This window comes from Phyllobates terribilis, unplaced genomic scaffold (assembly GCF_046119375.1).
Source record: "Phyllobates terribilis strain yellow unplaced genomic scaffold, ASM4611937v1 Scaffold_5__5_contigs__length_657084704, whole genome shotgun sequence".
Classification (NCBI taxonomy): domain Eukaryota; kingdom Metazoa; phylum Chordata; class Amphibia; order Anura; family Dendrobatidae; genus Phyllobates; species Phyllobates terribilis.
Genome location: NW_027362765.1, coordinates 398169450 through 398189014, shown reverse-complemented (window position 1 = coordinate 398189014; position 19565 = coordinate 398169450). Strand labels below are relative to the sequence as shown.

The 19565-nt window shown below is 49.2% G+C and overlaps 1 protein-coding gene across 1 annotated transcript in view; it reads left to right on the top strand.

Annotated features, from left to right (window-relative positions):
* Window positions 1–18900, top strand: part of CUNH10orf90 (chromosome unknown C10orf90 homolog) — a 320876-nt gene extending 301976 nt beyond the window's left edge. The window contains exons 8-9 of the mRNA XM_073681344.1: window positions 17466–17565; window positions 17648–18900. Coding sequence (XP_073537445.1) covers window positions 17466–17565; window positions 17648–17686 — 139 coding nt within the window. The 3' untranslated portion in view covers window positions 17687–18900. The remainder of the gene's footprint in view (window positions 1–17465; window positions 17566–17647) is intronic.
* Window positions 18901–19565: the final 665 nt, after the last annotated feature.

The following is a 19565-nucleotide window of genomic DNA, read 5'->3' as shown; positions in this document are numbered from 1 at the left end:
GGGAAGGCCTCCAACTTCATCTGGCAAGGAGGATTTTTTACTTGCTTCCAGGCTGCCCGGACTTCCACTTCTAGCCAATACTCTAGTCCCGGCTTGTTTAATCAGCACTAGTAAAGACCCTGGGACTGCACTTCCTTGTCTCTGTGTTTCTTGCTGCGCCATCAACCCCTGCACTGCAATGCCCAGCACAACCTGCAACATCATCTACACTGCCCTGGAGCTAGCTCTTCCTGTGGAGAGCCACACCATCCCTGCTGCAGTAACATCAGCTAAAGACGACTGCTCCGCAGCGGCGGCTCCCTTTAGCCGCATTCCACAGGTAGCGTCACGAACTCTATAAAAACTCTATAAATCCTCTATACATAACCCCTTCCTTTTTATTGACCGCCCTGGGTCACGGACCGGGTCACCGCCACTGTGACATCCCCCAGCATCTACCGGCCCGGCACCGGGTACCCCACGGCCCTGGGGGCGCGTCACTAAAAGGCAACATTTCGAGCACAAACAGTCGCAAAATGTGTGAATTTAGTAGTGTGGCCTGTGGGGTGTTGGCTGCGTATTTGAACTTGCGTTCCAAGGACTGGGGTAGGGACAACTGAACGCTTCAATGGGACAAGGACGTGGACGTGCATGCTGATGGTGCTAGTTGAGAGTGTGCAACGACATGTGCAGGGCCGGAGGCACCTTTGCATGCGCCATGGACAGGGGTTTGACTTGCATGCACAACAGTGGAAGAAGCAGTGATGTCACCCATAGACACTGTTTCTGGACCCTGGAGTTCATCCCACTTAGTAGGGTGCTTTTCTGCCATGTGCCTGATCATGCTGGTGGTAGTCAGGCTGGTAGTTTTGCTACCTCTGCTGATGCTGACCTGGCAGGTGGTACAAATGACCTTTTTGGGGTTATTTGCAGAGTCTTTAAAAAACAACCATACTCGGGAAGACCTAACAGTTGTATTAGCAACTTTCGTCGTGTTGGTGTTACGGGGAATGTTTTCCCGCCTTGTGTCTGCGGCCACCACACTGCTTCTTCCTGCCTGTTGTGGTGCTACGCCTCCCTCTCCCTGTATGCAACTGTCCTCACTCTGCATGTGTGGCACCCCAGGGGTCTGGTTTCCACAGTAACAGCAATGTTATGTCTGAGAGCAGGTGGGAGGTCTCTTGGTCAGGGATCCTGTGCATGCCACACCTCCTGCCCAGTCCTGGGAGGGGAAGAACTTCCCCTATATAAACCTAGGGCTGAGGCAGGGTTAGTGAGTAGAGAAGAAGTAGAGACAGAGAAGCAGATATAGGAAAAGAACATCAGGAGCTCTGTGGGAGCAGTGCTACAAGGAGTCAGGGGCTGGCAGCTGCAGAGCTCGCCCTGACTGAGAAGTTATCACCGGACCCGGAGTCCGAGGCTGTGGGGACTAACTCCTATCCAGCAGCAGAAACCGACCGGCAGGGGATTGCAGGTCCTCTGGCCCAGAAACCCGAAGGCACGGTCACACGCGTGGGACCAGCACCGCCGTCGTGGAGCGGAAGCTACTAGAAGGCCCCGAGTCACCGGCCATACGGGTGAGCACCACACGGTACACTCAGGGACGTGGGCTACTTATACCCGCCTCTAGCAAGGTAGCCAGAAGAGTATCGTTAGTTTGGGAGGCCTACAACTCCGCCTGGCCAGGGGAGATCCCATCTGCTCAAGGACTGACCAGGCCCCAATCGCTAGCCAGTACTCCGGGAGGGTCTATCGTTGTCACCAGTAAAGACCCTGAACTACACCGTACCGTCTCCGAGTGGTTCCTGCTACCCCCATCATCCACGTCGGCTGCCCTGAGGCCATACCCCTCCCGTTGGGGGTTATACTATCACGCTGCACAATCCTACCACCGGCCTCAGCGGTCTGCCCTGCAGCAGCAGCTCCTTAGCTGTACTCAACGGGTGGCGTAGTCGTCCAACATCTACCGCTAATACAGCGCCACTTAGTCTGACTCCCTGGGCACGGACCGGATCACCGCCACGAGACTACAACCCTCAAGAGATCCGGCTCCGGGTAAGCTCCCGCGTGCGCAACGCAGCGCGACACAGGCCCAGTGGCGCGTCAACTTTTGGCGTAGTCGGCAGGATTTCGTGCCCGCAACCACCGGGTACTCCGTGCCTGAAAAAGACTGTTCAAACTTACCTGTGGTGAAGATTCCCGCCATCCGGCGCCATCTTCCGCTTCCTTCCCGCCATCGGTGGAGTTTTCCCGCCATCCGGCGCCATCTTCAGCCTTCTTCCCGCCATACGTGGAGTTTTCCCGCCATTGGACGCCATCTTGAGGACGCCGCGCGGGAAGAAGAGGGACGTGAACTCCGAAAGCGCGCGAGAACTGAAGCCCCGCCTCACGTCCGGACGTTGCGTAAGGTCCTGGAAGGAGCCCAGCAGACGCCGACGTCACAGGAGCGCAACGGAAGGTCCTCAACCCTGACGATCCACTGCGGAGCCGCGGCCTACGGAAGAGGATCATCGCAAGGTAGGCCACGGTCCACTAGGGGGGAGAAGGATGCCGGATACGGAGGAGAGCTTCACCGCTTCAACCCCCGCCAGCGCCACCGCTGTTGCGGTCATGCCTTTCACCATGCCCTATATCCCGGGGGCAGCCTGGCTACCCCAGTACTCAGGGGAGTCACATACCCTGCATGACTTTAGAGAAAAGCTGGATAGCCTCTTCCAGGTGTACCCCCTCACAGAGGAGCAAAAAGTGAGCATCCTGGTGGCCCAATTAACCGGGACAGCCCAAAGGGAGGTAAAGTCCTGGCCACCTGGGGGGAGGACTGTCGCAGGGATACTAACCCGGCTGAGGGACACCTTTGATACCCGCACCTCAGCCGAGATCAAGCTTAGATTCTACGGGTGCAAACAGCGGGCACATGAGAGTATAAGGGACTATGCCCTGAACCTACAAGAGGCCCTGAGAGCCATTAAGCAGACCGACCCTGACGGCGTGGGAGACGAGGACAGGCTGTTGACTGAACAATTTATAGAGGGTTTATATTGCAATGCCCACCGAACCCAGTTGCGGGCAATGGCCTTACAGGACCCTCATCTGGGATTTGCACAGTTCAAGGACAGAGCCATCCGGGTGCTTCGAGAACCGGCACCAGGTGGCGTTGTGACCCCCAGACGCCCCTCTACCACTTACCACCAGGAGGCGGCGCCCTTGTCGGCAGGGCCTGTGGGAGCTGATGCGCAGGCTTTGAACAATGACCCGGCTCCAGACCTGCACCATCAGGTCCAAGAGCTAGCTAAAAGCGTTGCTGCGCTAACCCGAACTGTGCAGTCTTTACAGGTTTCCACTCCAGGGAAGATCCAGCTGGCATCCGGACCGGAGGACATCCCGTGGCGTCGACCAAGGAGGACCCCACCGGCCAGAGGAAGACCCAGCGACCGATACAACGAGGACGGACGACCCATCTGCCGCCGCTGCAATCAACCCGGACATATGGCAAGGTACTGTCCTTTAAACTGGCACAACCTGGGGTAGAGGGCCAACCCCCAGGAAAAAGATCACCAGGCCCATCGAACTGGCGCGACAAATATGTGGGAGGACGTCCAGTCTTACCCGTGGTACTGGATGGCATTCCTATGAGTGCCCTACTGGACACCGGGTCACAGGTCACCACCATCCCGTACGTGCTCTTCAAGCAGTACTGGAATGACTCGGATATCACCCGCTACCCTGACGACGACTTGAGTATCATCGCCAGCAATGGTCAGCCCGTGCCACAGATTGGATTTAAAGAGGTGACCATTAAAATCGGTAGAGTCGAACTGGCAGCACAGGGACTGATCATTGTAGACATTGACAAACACGAGAGTCACCCAAAGATAACTCTAGGAACTAATGTAATTGAAAATTGTCTTGCAGAGGTGATTTTCCTTTTACAGCAGGTTGCCAAGAACGCCAGCTCCGGCCAGCAGCGAGTGCTCCAGAAAGAGATCCGGGCACTGATGCGACGGCAACAGCTAGAACTCTCCGGTGGTGAGATTGGTAGCGTGCGAATGTGTGACCCTTTCCCTATTGCCATGCCCCCGAAAAGTGAAATGATGATTTGGTGCCGGGCAGCTATTGGTCTGAGAGGTAGAGATTACCAGGCAATGGTAGAACCAGTTTACTCAGACAGTAGGCCCACCATTTTGACAGCACGGGGGGTGGTCAATGTACGCCATGGGAGGGTGCCCGTTCGCATAATAAATATCGGGAAGAGGGAAGTGTACCTGCCCCGGTATGCCACGCTAGCCAAATTGTATACCATCAATCAAGATTCCATACAGTCCGTAGAACCCTTGCCTCCATCTTCCCCGGAGGAAGGTAACGGCTCTCAGAAAACAATGGAGGACTGGTGTCAGCAACTTCATTTGGGTACTGACTCCACTCCCTCACACCAGAAACAGGGAGTCTATCGGGTGGTTCAAGAGTACGAGAGAGTGTTTAGTAAACACCCGTTAGACTTCGGGCGAGTCAAGGGGGTAGAACACCACATCCCCACGGGAGACCATCCTCCCATAAAAGAGAGGTATCGACTCGTACCCCCTGCACACTACCAACACGCCAAGGGGATGCTTAGAGACATGAAGGAGGCTGGGGTGATCAGGGATAGCTGTAGCCCCTGGGCAGCTCCACTAGTCTTAGTCAAAAAGAAAGACAACACCATGAGGATGTGTGTAGATTACCGGAAAATCAACCGTATCACACACAAGGATGCGTACCCCTTACCAAGGATAGAGGAGTCTTTGGCTGCTTTAAGATCTGCTAACTTCTTCTCTACCTTGGATCTCACTAGTGGGTACTGGCAGGTTCCTGTAGCAGAGGCGGACCGGGAGAAGACCGCATTCACCACCCCGATGGGACTTAGCGAGTTTACCTGCATGCCGTTCGGACTCTGCAATGCACCAGGAACCTTCCAACGATTAATGGAGTGCTGTCTGGGCCACAGAAACTTCGAGACGGTCCTGTTGTACCTGGACGATGTCATCGTATATTCCAAGACGTATGAGGACCACCTGAAACACCTGGCGGAAGTGTTCGAAGCTCTGGCAAGCTACGGCCTAAAGGTGAAACCCTCCAAGTGTCACCTCCTGAAACCAAGGGTGCAGTACCTGGGACACGTGGTGAGCGCTGATGGAGTGGCTCCCGACCCTGATAAGATCACCGCAATTAAGGAATGGCCAAGTCCCTCCAGTGTAAAGGAAGTGCGGCAGTTCCTCGGGTTGGTAGGCTACTACCGCAGATTCATCCCCGGTTTCACCAAAAAGGCAGCTCCTATGCAGGACCTCCTGATAGGCCAGTCCCGGAAGGCCAAGAACCAGAAGCCTCCCTTCAGATGGGAGAAGTTAGAAGAAGAGTCCTTCCGCCACCTGAAGATGGCCCTCACGGGGGATGAAATCCTGGCGTACCCTGATTACAGCCAGCCCTTTATCCTCTACACCGACGCAAGTAACATCGGGCTAGGAGCCGTGCTGTCCCAGATCCAGCAGGGGAAAGAACGAGTAATCGCTTACGCCAGCCGAAAACTGCGACCCACCGAAAGAAACCCTGAGAATTACAGCTCATTTAAGCTAGAGTTCCTGGCAGTCATAGAATCATAGAATCATAGAATGGTAGAGTTGGAAGGGACCTCCTGGGTCATCTGGTCCAACCCCCTGCTCAAAGCAGGATTCACTAGATCATCTCAGACAGATGTCTGTCCAGCCTCTGTTTGAAGACGTCCATTGAAGGGGAACTCACCACCTCTCGTGGCAGCCTGTTCCACTCATTAATCACCCTAACTGTCAAAAAGTTTTTTCTAATATCTAATCTGTGTCTCCTCCCATTTAGTTTCATCCCATTGCTTCTAGTCTTTCCTTGTGCAAATGAGAATAAAGATGATCCTTCTACAATGTGACAGCCCTTGACATATTTGTAGACAGCTATTAAGTCTCCTCTCAGTCTTCTTTTTTGCAAGCTAAACATTCCCAAATCCTGCAACCGTTCCTCATAGGACATGGTTTGCAGACCAGTCACCATTCTGGTCGCTCTTCTCTGAACTTGCTCCAGTTTGTCTATGTCTTTTTTAAAATGTGGTGCCCAAAACTGTACACAGTATTCCAGATGAGGTCTGACCAAAGAGGAGTAAAGACCGATAATGACTTCACGTGATCTAGACTGTATGCTTCTGTTAATACATCCCAGAATTGTATTTGCCTTTTTTGCTGCTGCATCACACTGTTGACTCATGTTCAGTCTATGATCTATTAGTATACCTAAGTCTTTTTCACATGTACTGTTGCTCAGCTCTATTCCTCCCATTCTGTATATGCTTTTTTCATTTTTATTGCCCAGATGTAGTACTTTGCATTTTTCCCTGTTAAAAACCATTCTGTTGGTTGCTGCCCACTGCTCCAGTTTATTTAGGTCTTTTTGAATCCTCTCTCTCTCTTCTCTAGTATTAGCTATCCCTCCTAGCTTTGTGTCATCAGCAAATTTAATCAGTTTACCCTCAATTCCTTCATCTAAATCATTGATAAAGATGTTGAACAATACAGGTCCCAGGACGGAGCCCTGTGGTACCCCACTTGAGACATTCATCCAGCTGGATGTGAAGCCATTTACAACCACCCTTTGAGTCCGATCACTAAGCCAGTTATGAATCCACCTAACAGTTGCCTGGTCCATTGCATACTTGGTCATTTTTTCAATAAGGATGATGTGAGATACTTTGTCAAATGCTTTGCTGAAGTCAAGATATACTATATCTACAGCATTTCCCTGATCCACCCAGTCAGTGATTCTGTCATAGAAGGAAATTAAGTTAGTCTGACATGACTTGTTAGTTACAAACCCATGCTGACTCTGGTTAATCACTTCATTCTTATCCATGTACTTACATACATGTTGTTTAATAATTTGTTCAAAGATCTTTCCTGGTATAGAAGTCAGACTCACCGGCCTATAGTTCCCTGGGTCCACCTTCTTCCCCTTTTTGAAGATAGGAACAACATTTGCTCTTCTCCAGTCTTCTGGGACTTCTCCTGTTCTCCAAGAATTTTCAAAGATTATGGAGAGTGGTTCTAAAATTTCTTCTACAATCTCCTTCAGTACTCTGGGGTGTAATTCATCTGGACCTGGAGACTTGAACTCATTTATGTTAGCTAAATATTCCCTCACAATCTTTCTGTTTACTGATAACTTGGATTCCTCTATTCCTTTAAAAGGACAGTGAAGATCAGTTGATGTTACATTTTCTTTCTGAGAGAAAACAGATGCAAAATAGGAATTAAAAAGTTCGGCCTTCTCAACATCATCTCTTACCATTTCTCCATTTTCATCCTGTAAAAATCCTATAGCATCTTTGACTTTTCTTTTACTTTTGACATACCCCCAAAATCCTTTTTTATTGCTTTTGACATCTCTTGCAAGCCTTAATTCATTGTCAGCTTTAGCTAACCTGATACGTGCCCTGCAGGATCTGCAGACTGCATTATAATCTTCTTTAGATATGCCTCCCTCTTTCCATTTAATAAACATTTCTTTCTTTCTTTTTAGCATGTGTTTAAGTTCTGTGTTCATCCATCCTGGTTTCCTTAAATGCTTCCCATTCTTCCTACTTTTCGGGATTGTTAACGATTGTGCTTTGAGAATCTCATTTTTAAAAATTTCCCATCCTTCCTGGACATTTTTGTCCTTAAGGACATCCAGCCATTGGATCCCTCCTATTCTCTTTCTGAGTCTCTTAAAATCTGCCTTTCTAAAATCTAACCTTGAAGTTTGAGTCTTCACATGTCTTCCTCCTCTAGTTATCCAAAATTCTATAATAGCATGATCGCTGCCTCCTAGGGTCCCAGCCACCTTTACCTCCTCAACCATTTCCTCCCTGTTTATAAGAATTAGATCCAAAGTAGCAGATCCCCTTGTTTTCTCCCCTACCTTTTGGAAGATAAAGTTGTCAGCAAGAGAGGATAAGAATTTGCTTGACCTGTTAGTTTTACTTGAGAGAGATTCCCAACAAATGTCTGGATAGTTAAAATCTCCCATGACCACTACGTCATATTTTTTGGAGAACTTGGTCATTTGATACATAAAGAGTTCATCCATATCTTCAGCTTGCCCAGGTGGCCTGTAGTAAATGCCTACAATGGTGTCCTTTCCGTTGTTCTCTCCTTGTATTCTTACCCAAACAGTTTCCACAGAACTCCCAGTCTCTGAAGCTTCAATCTCTGTGCAGATATACGCTTTTCTAACATACAATGCAACACCTCCTCCTCGTTTATCAAGTCTGTTTCTTAAAAATAAGTTGTATCCTTTTAGCCTTTTATTCCAATCATGTGTATCGTCCCACCAAGTTTCAGTGATTCCAATGACATCATATTCCTTTTCCTGCATTAGTAGTTCCAATTCTCCTTGTTTGTTGCCCATGCTTTGTGCATTTGTATAAAAACATTTTAGTTTGTGATTGGTTTCTCTTCCTCCCATATTTTTATTATTTAGATTTTTTTGTCTTTGTTCTTCTTTTCCACTTCCAGTAGCAGAGATCTCAATAGTATTTGTCAGCTGTATGGCTTTTTCTGGCCTTTTGCTTCCCTTCCCACATTGTTCTAGTTTAAAGCTCTTCTGATGAGTGTAGCAAGGCGACTTCCAAATACATGTTTTCCAGTCTTCGTAAGGTGCACCCCATCTCTAGCAAGTAGTCCATCGTATAGGTAATTCATTCCGTGATCCAGAAATCCAAATCCTTGTTGACGGCACCATCGACGTAGCCAGTTGTTCACCTGTAGAATCTTATTCCACCTCATTGTTCCATGGCCATCCACTGGGAGGATGGATGAGAAGACCACCTGCGCTCCCAATTCTTTCACTTTCTTGCCTAAGTCTTCAAAGTCACTGCAGATGGTTTCCAGGTCCTTTCTTGCGGTGTCATTTGTCCCCACATGTATTAGCAGGAATGGGTAGTGATCTGTAGGTCTGAAGAGTCTTGATATCCTGTCAGACACATCTTTAATTTTTGCTCCTGGAAGACAGCACCGGTGGGCAGTCACCGAACGCTTTAAGCACTACCTCGCTTCTTCCCGGTTCACCGTGTACACGGATAACAACCCGTTGACACACCTGGACACGGCAAGACTCGGTGCCCTAGAGCAGAGATGGATGGCCCGTCTGTCCAACTACGAGTTCACAATCAAATACCGGGCAGGACGCTCCAATACCAACGCGGACGCCCTGTCCAGGATGCCAAACCTACCGGACGTAGGAGAAGATCCAGAGGGACTGGAAGAAGTCGAACTCCCCGCGTTCCACCGTCATGGGACTATCCAGTATTCCCATCGGGTAAGGAGTAAGCAAGCCGCTACGTTTAACCCCTTGCCTCACTACAACTGGGAGGAAACGCAAGACAGTGACCCTGCCGTCCGGCTGGTGAAGGAGATGCTGACTCAGCCAGAGGCTCGCCTTGACCCAGACGCTCCAGAGGAAGCCAAGCAACTGTGGGCTGAGAAGAGTCGACTGTTCCTTTACAAGGGGAAGTTGTGCCGCAGAATGGTTAACTCCCGGACGCATGAACTAATCTGGCAAGTAGTGGTGCCACGGAGAGACGCAGCCATGGTGATGGAAGCATACCACGACGGGGCTGGACACTTCGGATGGAAGAAGCTGGAGTTCCTGCTGCGTGGGCGGTTCCACTGGGTAGGCATGAGGGGAACCATCGAGAGGTGGTGCAGAGACTGTGGCCCGTGCAACCTAAGAAGGAAGGACCGTGCCAGCCAGAAGACTCTCCTGCAGTCCATCGTCACCCGGCAGCCGTTGGAACTGGTAGCCTTGGATCATGTAAAACTGACCCCAAGCAGAAGTGGCTACGTCTACGCGTTAACCATTGTGGATCATTACTCCCGGTTCTTGGTTGTCGTCCCCGTTAAAGACTTAACGGCTCAAACAGCAGCTAGAGCCTTCCAGCAGCACTTCTGCCGTCCACACGGGTACCCGGACCAAGTGCTGACGGACCAGGGACCTGCCTTTGAAGCGGAGGTCTTCCAGGAATTCTGCAATCTGTATGGCTGCCGGAAGATAAGGACGACACCCTATCATCCGCAAACTAATGGACTTTGTGAGAAAATGAACCAGGTGGTAATGGATCTCCTGAAAACGTTGCCCCTGGAAGAACGCAGTCTGTGGCCTGAGAAGCTGCCCGATCTGGTGGACCTATACAACCACATCCCGGTAGGTTCCACCAACTGTACCCCGGCTTACCTAATGAGGGCGAGACCTGGTAAGTTACCTGTTGACCTGGAAATGGGAGTCCTGACACCCGAGGACACCTCACCAGAAGCAGACTGGGACACAGAGAGGCAGCAGCAGTACCGGAAAGTACAGGAGAGCGTGGAGCGAAGTCTCTGTCAGGCTAGGGAAAGACAAGAGAAAACTTACAACCAGTATGCTCCCGCTGTTCCCCTGGTACCCGGAGAGCAGGTCTTGAAGAGGAAAAGACGGCTCCACAAGTTGGACGACCAGTGGGAGAAGGACCCGTACACCGTACTGCCCTCAAGCCACGAGAACCCGAAAGTCTGTACCATCAGTAAAGACGGAGGGGAGACCATAGCCATTGTATCCCGGGATCACCTGAAGAAGTGTCCTGAACAGCTACGGAACCCTGAAGAGGAACAAGAAGACCATCGACCCGTAGAGGAAAGGGAAGATATGGTTAGTACTGTGCTCGGAGACTTCCCTCGGTCCTGGACTCAAGTCAATGGTGCAGTTGTGGTACCCGTCCTCACGTTCCTCCAACCAGCATCCCAAGTGCCTACGGAGCAACAGGTAGAGCTGGAAGAGCAGCCGGTCCAGGAGGCAGAAGACTCCACACAAGCAGAACAGGAGGATCAACCCTCTGCTTATAGTGAGCCTGCCGTACCCCTAGTGAGCCAAAGAGCCGGTAGACAGCTGCCCAGTTTACCCTTGACAGCTCCTATACCCTGTAGTTCAGGGCTAGACAGTCAGCTCCGTAGGTCCACTAGGGCCACTAGAGGCCAGTTACCCGCACGTTGGAGGATTTGAAGTGTATAAATTGTTTTATTTGTGGTTACCTGTTTTTCTTGTTACTTGTAAATAATTATGTGTTTCTAGTTATTTTTAGGAGTCCTTGGTGGATTTACCGGGAATCCTTGTACAATTGGTTGGAGCGTAACCCAGGAATGGACTAAAGACTGTTAAGGACTCGGGGCAGGACAGACCCCTACCTGGTTTCGTCTCCCTGTTTTGGTGAAATGGACACCTTTGCTTTTCTTCAAAAACTGCACCCGGTTGCGGACACGCCGTGACCATCTTTATATGTTTTTCTTATTGTACTATTATTGTTTATACCTTGTTATGTTTAAAAATATGTTTAGTCCCGGAGTACTATATTTCACTAGGGGGGAATGTGGCACCCCAGGGGTCTGGTTTCCACAGTAACAGCAATGTTATGTCTGAGAGCAGGTGGGAGGTCTCTTGGTCAGGGATCCTGTGCATGCCACACCTCCTGCCCAGTCCTGGGAGGGGAAGAACTTCCCCTATATAAACCTAGGGCTGAGGCAGGGTTAGTGAGTAGAGAAGAAGTAGAGACAGAGAAGCAGATATAGGAAAAGAACATCAGGAGCTCTGTGGGAGCAGTGCTACAAGGAGTCAGGGGCTGGCAGCTGCAGAGCTCGCCCTGACTGAGAAGTTATCACCGGACCCGGAGTCCGAGGCTGTGGGGACTAACTCCTATCCAGCAGCAGAAACCGACCGGCAGGGGATTGCAGGTCCTCTGGCCCAGAAACCCGAAGGCACGGTCACACGCGTGGGACCAGCACCGCCGTCGTGGAGCGGAAGCTACTAGAAGGCCCCGAGTCACCGGCCATACGGGTGAGCACCACACGGTACACTCAGGGACGTGGGCTACTTATACCCGCCTCTAGCAAGGTAGCCAGAAGAGTATCGTTAGTTTGGGAGGCCTACAACTCCGCCTGGCCAGGGGAGATCCCATCTGCTCAAGGACTGACCAGGCCCCAATCGCTAGCCAGTACTCCGGGAGGGTCTATCGTTGTCACCAGTAAAGACCCTGAACTACACCGTACCGTCTCCGAGTGGTTCCTGCTACCCCCATCATCCACGTCAGCTGCCCTGAGGCCATACCCCTCCCGTTGGGGGTTATACTATCACGCTGCACAATCCTACCACCGGCCTCAGCGGTCTGCCCTGCAGCAGCAGCTCCTTAGCTGTACTCAACGGGTGGCGTAGTCGTCCAACATCTACCGCTAATACAGCGCCACTTAGTCTGACTCCCTGGGCACGGACCGGATCACCGCCACGAGACTACAACCCTCAAGAGATCCGGCTCCGGGTAAGCTCCCGCGTGCGCAATGCAGCGTGACACAGGCCCAGGGGCGCGTCACATGTCCCCCTGTCAGGTTGGGTCAGTTACTATATCATCCACCACCTCGTCCTCCACTTCCGCCTCCTGACTTTCTGGCAATTGTGTCTCATCATCATCATCATCATCCACCTCTTGCGACAGTAATTGCACTTTCCCACCTTTGCCTTCGTGTGACCGTGGCTGCTCATATATTTGGGCATCGCTACACGCGTTCTCCTCTTGACTCGCTTGAAGCTGGCCGGGCGAGAGGCTCGAATCTACAAATGGAAAAGTGAACAGCTCTTCTGAGTGTCCAAGTGTGGGATCAATTGTCTCCGGGCACTCTGCATGGTGGGAGGAAGGAGGATTAGAGTGAAAGGGTGAGGAATATGCGGTCCAGACTCATGGCTACTGAGACTTGACTGTGTGGAAGACAAGGTGGTAGTGGTGGGGGCAAAGTAACTGGATGCATTATCTGCTATCCAACCAACAACCTTTTGACACTGCTCTGGGTTCAATAGGGGTGTGCTGCGGTCCACTAGCAATTGGTACAGGAAGGTCGAGCGACAACATGTGGGTGTTTTTTGTGGCACAATTTCAGCTTACCCACGGCCTCTGCCTCGGCCTCTGCATGCACCATCACCATCACGTCCACTTCTCCATCCCTTGCCACGCACCTTGCCCATTTTAAATGGAGGATAATATTTTCCACGTTCACTAGAAATGGCTGATTTTGGAACGCAGTTATATGTGATATGTCTGACAGAACCAAGGTTTTAAATAGCATGCCTGTAATTTGCTAATACTATTCTTCACAGAGACCTAGTGTGAATAGCTTGACCGACACACTGCAACGAAATGGAAGGCAGAAATGGCTGATTTTGGAACACTGTTATATGTGATATGTCTGATAGAGAACCACGGTTTTAAGTAGCAGGCCTGTAATTTACTAATATTATTCTCCACAGAGACCTAGTGTGAATAACTTGGCCGACACACTGCAACAGAATAGAAAAGGAGGTGTGGCGCCCCTGAGGGTTCAGTCGCCACAGGGGCAAGACGCAATGTATGTTTCTGCTGAGCCCTGACCCTGGCTGGAGTGGGGGGAACCCAAAGGTAGGGGGAACCGGTAGTGGGTGTGGGTGGAGGAAGTAGTTAGAGGGAGCACTTTAGTAGGAGTATAAATAGGGAAGCCATCTTAGGGTGGCAGGTTCAGAGTTAGGGAGCAGTTCAGAAGAACAGCTCGGGACTGTTCAGAAGAACAATCCAGGAGCAGAGTCTCATTAGGAGATCTGCTCCACAAGTAGGGCCAAGTAAGGAGGCCCAGGAGGGGAGCAGGGAGTAGGCTCCGTTCTACAGAAAGGATTCCAGGGGGTACGGCGCGTGCAGGATGGCACCCGTACGCCCCGCATCTGTCAGAAGACAGAGGAATCGTTGCAGCATTCTAATCCCCAGGAGGGTCAAGTAGGTCCCGGATCCGACGTACAGGAAGGACTTCAGAGCACCCAAGCAGGATTGAGAGTGGGCAGCGCAGAGCAGGAGGGAGAAAGACCAGAGTGAAGATGGTCAAAATAGGAACACGAGAAAGTGGGGTTCTGCCAGGTATTCCCAAGTTGCCTGAGGAAGGATTGAACCCCTGCCCGGTGAACGCAGCGCGATGCGGGAGGCCTTTACCTGTATAGTGCACCTGTGAAGTGTCTTAAGAACTGTGAGTAAAATCTTGGATGACTGCACTGCACTGCCTCCGTCCATTCTTCATCGGCGCTATCGTTCCCCCTGCACTACAACGCCCAGCGCAACCCACTCTCTACTACTACACTGCCCTGAGGCCTGCTCCACCTGTGGGGAGCCGTCCCATCACAAGCTGCCCTAACACCTGCCTCAGAGGACTGTTGCAGCGCTGGTGATCCTCACCAGGTACCACAGGTGGCGTCACGAACTTTCCCATATTCCCCATATATACATATCCCCCCTTTTGAGTGACCGCCCTGGGCCACGGACCAGGCCAGCCACCGTGATATCCCTCGGCAACCAGACGCCCGGCTGCCGAGTTCCCCACGGCCCGGGGGACGCGTCAGAGGCCAATATTTTCCAGGTTCAGTTCAAATGTCTGGATTTTTATCGCTGTCATATGGAACAGATCTGGCTTTATTCTGCAGTGATAACAAGCAAATGGAGCAGAAAAATTGTATATTTTCGATTGCTTTTTAAACAAATAACCAGGATTAAGATGAAAAACAAATGTCCTTTGGTCCATGATATATGGGGCTATGTATACAAATATCTGCAAGACCAGAAGCAGGAACGTGCTATGGACCCTCTTGAACTATATGCACTGCAGTCTGCCACATACACTGCCTGCCTGCCTATCACCTTCACCACTGAAAATATGCACCTGGATTAGTCCTCAGAAGGACTATTAGTTCAGATGGATATATACATATATGTTGTGGAATACCTATACTAACTCTAAACAAGCAAATCTCTCCCTGACTCAGCAGCAGCTCTCGCTACTCTGCCTGTTTCCGGGGTAGACTGTGTCGAGCATAGTGGCGCCAGGTCTTATTTAGACCTGATGATGCTGTGCGGCCAGCCAATCACTGTAATGCCCACAACCAACAAGGCTACAGCATTACAGTGCGTGGCAAGCAATCCCTGCATGTTCATTGGCTCTCTAAAGAGTGCTAAACATGCAGGGCGGGGACCCGAGTTCCCACCCGAGCAACCCGGAAATACTCGCCGAGCGCCGACCTTGTTGAGCACCTTGATGCTCGGGCGAGTACCGAGCAGTGGCGAGCAGGTTCGCTCATAACTACTCTTTAGTGCTTTGTTTCCATCCATTTCTGGGTGCTTTTTGAAGTATGTTTGAGTAATCGTCCTGCTGAAAGACCCATGACCTAGGATGCATATCCAGCTTTCTGACACTGGGCACTACATTGCGACCCAAAATTCTTTGGTAATCTTCAGCTCTCATGATGCATTGAACACAGTCAAGGCACCCAGTGTCAGAGGCTGCAAAACAACCCCTAAATATTTTTGAATATCCACCATATTTGACTGTAAGTACAGTGTTTTTTGATTTGTAGTCCTCATTCCATTTACAGTAAATAGTTGAATGATATTCTTCACCAAAAAGCTCTATTTTGGTCCCATCTGTCCCCAAAACGCCTGCTGGCCCTCTAAAAATAGTGGAGGCTGCCTTCTGGCACTCTATAAATTGTGAGGGCCGCCTGCTGGACCTTCTTTACACTTACAGAATATATACGAAAAAGAAAATTTGACCACCTCAGAGGGATGCGTTATATTGCAGTAGCAATATAGTATACGGCTATGCAAAGCATAGCTGGCTGCTGGCTCTCTAACAATAGTAAGGGCCACCTGATGGTCCATGGTCCTCTATAAATAGTGAGGGGCCCTGAAAAATAGAAATGGGACTTTCAGAGTTCCTCCTTCATAAATGAGGAGGATGGATGAGTCTGATCATGTCTCACATATCTCATGGCCAGATAAGGTAGTTAAATGTTAAAATTACATTTACTGGTGAATGTATTTTTCACCGTTGAAAGCAATGCGAACGTCCAAAAACACAGCATTTTTTTCTGTTATTTATTTTGAGTTATATACAAATCATTATCCTGGAAAGAATGTTTCTTAACATTTTTTACAGGAAAATCCATTTTCTCTTCATTTTTGTATGTTTTATTGTCAGTCCGTAAAAGTGGTGTAATACTCTGACAACATTGTTCACACCAGTGACCTGGGAGTCAGAGATACTTCCAGGTGTCTTCTCCATGCATGTAATTTCAGCAATGTTTCCATCGATTTAACCAGTTTTTAGACGCCCTCGAGAGATCTCTGGGGAAGGGGTGCCGCCCGGAAAAATGATCAAGTTTCCCATTCACTTCTATTATACCTCGTTACTCGGGTCGAGCACCCAAGCATTAATATTTACTCCACCAGGAAGCGGGGAGCATACATCAGTGAGCGGGGAGCGCAGCACCGAATGGGAAAGCCGGCGGTGAAGTCTTTTCACTGCTGGCTTCCCCGCCCGGGTCCTTCGCTCCCTGCTTCCTGGTGCTGTGCTCCCCGCCCGGTCCTAACTTAGGATCGGCATGGGAGGCAGTGGGGGAGCGGAGGATCGGGATGGGAGGCTGCGGGGAAGCGAGTATGGGGCTGAGTGATTGTTTAAAAGCCGGCGGCTTTTTACCGCTGGCTTTTAAACAATCATGCACCCATTTCAGCCTTATCCTCAGCCCCCAGACCGCTTTATAGGCTCCAGCAGACACTTACTCGGCTTACTCGCATTTCCCATTGACTTACATTGTACTCGTTACTCCTAGCGAGTAATCACAAGGAAACTCGGGGAGTAACGAGTAGCCAGAGTACCGCACTGTTCGGCGAGTACCGAATAGTAACGAGTATACTTGCTCATCCCTACCTGTAGCCCATCCAAGCCTTGTGCAGGTCTATAGTTTTGTCCCTGGTGTCCTTAGACAGCTCTTTGGTCTTGGCCATGGTGGAGAGGTTGGAGTGTGAGTGTATGGACAGGTGTCTTTTATACAGGTAATGAGTTCAAACAGGTGCAATTAATACAGGTAATGAGTGCAGAGTAGGAGGGCTTCTTAAAGAATAAATAATAGGTCTGTGAGAGCCAGAATTCTTGTTAGTTGGTGGATGATCAAATACTTATTTCATGCAATAAAATGCAATTTAATTATGTAAAAATCATACCATGTGATTTTCTGGATTTTTTTAGATTCTGTCTCTCACAGTTGAAGTGTACCTACAATAATAATTACAGACCTCTCCATTCTTTGTTGGTGAGAAAACTTGCAAAATCGGCAGTGTGTCAAATAGTTATTTTCCCCACTATATATGCCATTCTATATGATAAGCATAAGGTAACTGTGTGCCCATAAGTTTAAAAAAATGCCATTTATACATACAACATACAATACATGTGGGATTTATTATACGTGGTATGTTAATAATCCGTCTATCTAACCTAGCCTTGCAATAAATAATTCATGACTCTACTTCAAGCATATGGCAGCTTTACCAGAGATCTCACATAATAACATTGCGTCACTGTAACATGTTGCAGAATCTATAACAGCTTGCCTGAAGTAAAGAAGCGGAAAGAGGAGGAAGAGAGGAGAATGATAACACAGGGCAATAGAGCGCGAGCCCAGCTATTCAAAAAGGTAAAACCGAGTCCCACTAATGACAAGTGATGATGTAAATCTGGGGTTTAAGACTTTGACAATTTTTTTTGTTTCGTTCTAGAAAATCCTGGATCAAGTCCTACAACGAACCTCGGATTGAATTGTCTCCATGAAATGTTACCGAATATTTAATTCTGGCTTATCATTATTATATCATTAAAGGGGCTGTATTCTAGTACTTTGATGTTTCAACCAACTGCATAAGTCAATAGTACAAGCAAATTGAAGAAACTTTGCAATATGTCTGATGAAAGAAAAGCTTTTTTCTCCACTTATGAGCCACGTCTTCCCCACTCCTGTCTCCTCCTGAGCTTATCATTCACTGTGGAGAACTGCTAAAATCTGTCTTGCTCAAGAAAAGATAGACTTGCAAGGTTTCCAAATGGTTACATTACAGCTGCCTTTTGAATTCTATGTAAAGGGTAGGAGTGGAGGGTGAAACTGAGACAAAGAGAAGCACATAAATAGTGCTGCATCTTAGTAAGTGTTTATCTCAATATAGTGCTGGATTCACAGCTACAATGTTCAGTACTTCTGTATAATATCTTCCATACTGCTGTTGCTGCTTCTGGACATGCACTTTGTAAAGATGAGAGCAGGAATCCCTCATGTCTGTTAAATGTGTATGGGAGATACGAAAGCAGTTAATCTCCACTCACTACCTGAGAGACAATTGAAAATTAGAGATAGTCTGCTGAAAAATGCAGGATACATGTCATTTAATAGACAGAAATAGTGTTGTTCCTCATGTCCACACACAGAGCAGTCTATTCTGAAAAAGCTTTTAATATATTTTTGATACATATTTATAGCAAAATGTTCTGCATTTTTTAATAAGCAGCTCCAAATACCATTCATATAAATAGGGTGACATGACTCATGTCATCCACCACAACTAGATTGAGCTTAATAATATACAGTTTTCATTATATCCTTTGCAATGTAAATACTGTGTTAGGAGTACTGTTTCTTCTTCTAGAGAGCACACCTCTGTTTCTCCTTGTAGAGAACCAGCTTTCCCATTTCTCCTTGTAGAAAGTCAGATTTCCCATTTTTCCTTTTAAGAGCCAGCTTTCCCCTGTTCCTCATTATGGAAAGCTTGTTTTCCCTCGTTTCTCTTTGTAGAGAGACAGTTTTACCATGTTTCCTTGTATAGAGCCAGCCTTCCCCAGTTTCTCCTTGTAGAGAGCCAGCCTTCCCCTGTTTCTCCTTGTAGAGAGCCAGCCTTCCCCAGTTTCTCCTTGTAGAGAGCCAGCCTTCCCCTGTGTCTCCTTGTAGAGAGCCAGCCTTCCCCAGTTTCTCCTTGTAGAGAGCCAGCCTTCCCGTTTCTCCTTGTAGAGAGCCAGCCTTCCCCAGTTTCTCCTTGTAGAGAGCCAGCCTTCCCCTGTTTCTCCTTGTAGAGAGCCAGCCTTCCCCAGTTTCTCCTTGTAGAGAGCCAGCCTTCCCCAGTTTCTCCTTGTAGAGAGCCAGCCTTCCCCAGTTTCTCCTTGTAGAGAGCCAGCCTTCCCCTGTGTCTCCTTGTAGAGAGCCAGCCTTCCCCTGTGTCTCCTTGTAGAGAGCCAGCCTTCCCCAGTTTCTCCTTGTAGAGAGCCAGCCTTCCCCTGTTTCTCCTTGTAGAGAGCCAGCCTTCCCCAGTTTCTCCTTGTAGAGAGCCAGCCTTCCCCAGTTTCTCCTTGTAGAGAGCCAGCCTTCCCCAGTTTCTCCTTGTAGAGAGCCAGCCTTCCCCAGTTTCTCCTTGTAGAGAGCCAGCCTTCCCCAGTTTCTCCTTGTAGAGAGTCAGCCTTCCCCAGTTTCTCCTTGTAGAGAGTTAGCCTTCCTCAGTTTCTCCTTGTACAGGACCAGCTTTCCACAGTTTCTGTTTGTAGAGTGTCGGCCTTCCCCATGTAGGGGACCAGCCTTCCCCAGTTTCTCCTTGTTTAGAGACAGCCTTCCCCAGTTTCTACTTGTAGAGGGTTGGCCTTCTCCAGTTTCTCCTTGTT